This window comes from Dipteris shenzhenensis, chromosome 23 (assembly GCF_047967505.1).
Source record: "Dipteris shenzhenensis isolate YYH24624 ecotype China chromosome 23, Dip_SZ_1.0, whole genome shotgun sequence".
Lineage (NCBI taxonomy): Eukaryota > Viridiplantae > Streptophyta > Polypodiopsida > Gleicheniales > Dipteridaceae > Dipteris > Dipteris shenzhenensis.
This window is the reverse complement of record NC_141618.1, coordinates 32,606,542-32,609,542: the sequence shown is the minus strand read 5'-3', so window position 1 is coordinate 32,609,542 and position 3,001 is coordinate 32,606,542. Positions and strand designations below refer to the sequence as shown.

The 3,001-nt window shown below is 47.0% G+C and overlaps 1 protein-coding gene across 1 annotated transcript; it reads right to left on the bottom strand.

The window, feature by feature from the left end:
• Positions 1–350: 350 nt before the first annotated feature.
• Positions 351–2,102, bottom strand: LOC147887270 (chalcone synthase-like). Its single transcript, XM_087394135.1, has 2 exons — positions 1,762–2,102; positions 351–1,601 (listed from the first exon to the last, which is right to left on the bottom strand). Exons 1-2 carry the CDS (start codon positions 1,952–1,954, stop codon positions 592–594), a joined length of 1,203 nt encoding a protein of 400 aa, XP_087250261.1. The 5' UTR covers positions 1,955–2,102; the 3' UTR covers positions 351–591.
• Positions 2,103–3,001: the final 899 nt, after the last annotated feature.

The window sequence follows — 3,001 nt, the reverse complement described above, 5'->3', positions numbered from 1 at the left end:
CATGTTGTACTATGTATATTGATATATTTTCGGACAGAACGTACTACTATGCAGCGTTTACATGTGTATATTTAGGGACTGGTCATATGAATTAAAATTATTCGCATTAAAGACAGTACTATTATTTCATATGAATTGATCATTAATTGTAAAAGATGAACGAAATTATTCGTATTAGAGACAGTGCTGATATTCCCATATCATGTTTTGTCGTACGTTGCTAGGCCACCAAGCTTTATTCGCTACGACTATTGCATATTACTACACCACATTATCACTACACCACATTACTACAAGATTTCGTAGACCAGTTTATTACCTTTCCGAAGAGGTTGTTCAGTTGCAAGATATGAAAGATAAAAAGATGGGAATTAGCGAGGTGGAGACACCATTACATTCTGTAGGTATACATCGACAGTGAATAACATTTAATAATGAATGAGGTCGTGGGAAGGCGAGTAGAAACTTAAATTGCAAGCCATGTGCGGCATGTTCGGTATAATTGACTACCAAGTGGTGAATAGAGATCTTATTGATCTGTGTGGCATGTTCTGTATGGCAATTACCAACTAATGACGTACAGCAATTTGCTTAGCTGTTGAGGGGCACACTTCTCAGGAGAATCGTCTCGCAAGTCAAGCCTGGACCAAAGCCAAGAAGCAGACCCCATTCGTGACCTTCTCCAGAAGTGGCAAGTTTCTGTTCAACAGATTTCTTCCGCAGATGATCCATAATGAAGAGCACGCAAGCACTCGACATATTCCCATAATCGGACAACACTTGCCTGCTAGCTGCCATCTTCTCGGGTTTGAGTTGCAATTTCTGCTCCACTTGATCGAGAATCGCAGGGCCTCCGGGATGGGCGATCCAGAAAATGTCGTTGAAACTAGGCACACCTTCCTCGGCGAATACCTTCTCAAAGGCATCCTTCAGAACGGACCCTATATTCTTGGAGATAATCCCAGGAACATCTTTCATGAGGTGGAACGTCAAGCCTACTTCCCTCAAATGTCCATCAATGGCTCCATCACTGTCCGGCAGAATGTTAGATCCAGTCCAGTGAATTTCAAACCACGGCTTCTCAACTTCGGGGATGGGATCTGAGCCGACGATAATAGCTGAGGCACCGTCGCCAAACAAGGCTTGACCCACAAGGCTGTCAAGGTGAGTCTCGCTTGGACCTCTGAACGTTACAGCGGTCAGCTCACTGCAAACGACGAGCACACGCGCGCCCTTGTTGTTCTCGGCCAAGTCCTTGGCTACTCTCATCACCGTTCCTCCGGCGAAGCAACCCTGTTGGTACATCATCAGCCTCTTGACAGATGGGCGCAAGCCTAGCAGCTTGGTTAGAGCCCAATCAGCACCAGGCATGTCAACTCCGCTGGTGGTGCAGAAAACAAGATGCGTGATCTTCGACTTAGGCTGCCCCCATTCTTTAATGGCTTTAGCGGCAGCTTCCTTCCCAAGCTTTGGCACCTCCACCACGACCATGTCTTGCCTTACGTCAAGGGACTTCTCCCAGTACGCACACATGCTTGGGTTAGCTTTGAGAATCTCTTCGTTCAAGTACATGTACCTCTTCTTGATGCCAGACTTGTCACCTGCACGTAGAACACACAGATGGTGAATAACTGCAAGACAAAAAGGATACCGGGCACGAAGGGATCTGCAGCGAAGCCGGCAGCACAGATCTAGCAAGGCCTGGCAGAGACGAGGAAAAATGATAACACCACCGGGGAAGGGCAGCAGGAGGGAACGTACACATGCGCTGGAACTTCTCTTTGAGCTCGGTCATGTGGTTGCTGTTGGTGATGTTGAAGTAAAACTCGGGGTAATCGGCCTGAGAGAAGACGTTGGGGGGGTTAGCGGTGCCGATAGCGAGGACGGTGGCAGGTCCATCGGCACGCTCCATTTTTCGTGGGAAGGAGGCGGAAGGGGAGTCAGGGATAGGCATGGTGAGGGAGGAGGGGGAGGAGAGGAAGGAGAGGAAGGGGGCAATGGGGGGGAAGGGAGAGAGAGGGATGCGGGGAGATGGTGGGTGGGAGAAGGAGCTATGGAGATTTTGTATGGGAAGAGAAGGTGGACTTCCCGTGGAGAAGGGTATGCAAAGGCTTATTAAGGGAACAGGCGACGTGCATGGGCACCTTAACGAGGGTCGCGCGTTGTCTCCCTTGAATGTTTCTCCTTCTGTACACGTGCCACTCTCCTGCCCTTTCATGCCTAATTAATTTTTTCACCGTCTCCTTCCTCATGTCTCTTCCCATCCTTCCCTCATGATTTCCCTCATGCTCCCCCTTGCTTCCCCCCCGCCGGCCCCGCCCCCCATGTCCCTTCATTACCTCTCCTTGTGACAAGATGCAACCTCTCAAAACTCTCTCTCTCTCTCTCTCTCTCTTTCTCTATATATATATATATATATGTATACTCCTCCTTTTCACACACCCCCCCTCCCCTTGCCCCCTAACTTTCCAAGAGAAGCTATAATGACCATTAGAAAAGATGCTCCAATGTTTGCCCATTAGTTCCAAGAGAAACTATAATAAGCATCAAAAAAGATGCTCCAATGTACAACATGATTCCTTGATTAGTAATTCATGGATGAATACATTGGCAGATGTACATAAGGACCACTTGATGGTTGATTCATGGGAGAATACCTTGGCCATGAGTTTCCAAGAGAAGCTATAATCAGCATCAGAAAAGATGCTCCAATGTACATCACTATTCCTTGATGGAGGTTGATTCATGAGTGGATACATTGGCAAATGTAATGGTTGTTGATTTCATGGGAGGATAATTTGGCAATTGTAAAAAAAGTGACCCTCAATATCACTTGGGAGAATACCTTGTCAACCACCAAATACGTAACCCTCACTATCACTTGGAACATGCAAGCCTTAAGCTTCATTGTTAATCGAGGCTACCAAGCATAGTTGAGTCCTCACCAATCAGTTTTAGTAGTCCCAGTCCTAGTGTTCTTAAAAGTGTTGCATCCTTACTG

Coding starts and splice junctions, on each gene's coding strand:
- LOC147887270 (XM_087394135.1), bottom strand. CDS start 1,954: ATGCCTATCCCTGACTCCCCTTCCGCCTCCTTCCCACGAAAAATGGAG. Junction 1,602..1,761: donor AGAGAAGTTCCAGCGCATGT/GTACGTTCCCTC, acceptor TTCTACGTGCAG/GTGACAAGTCTGGCATCAAG.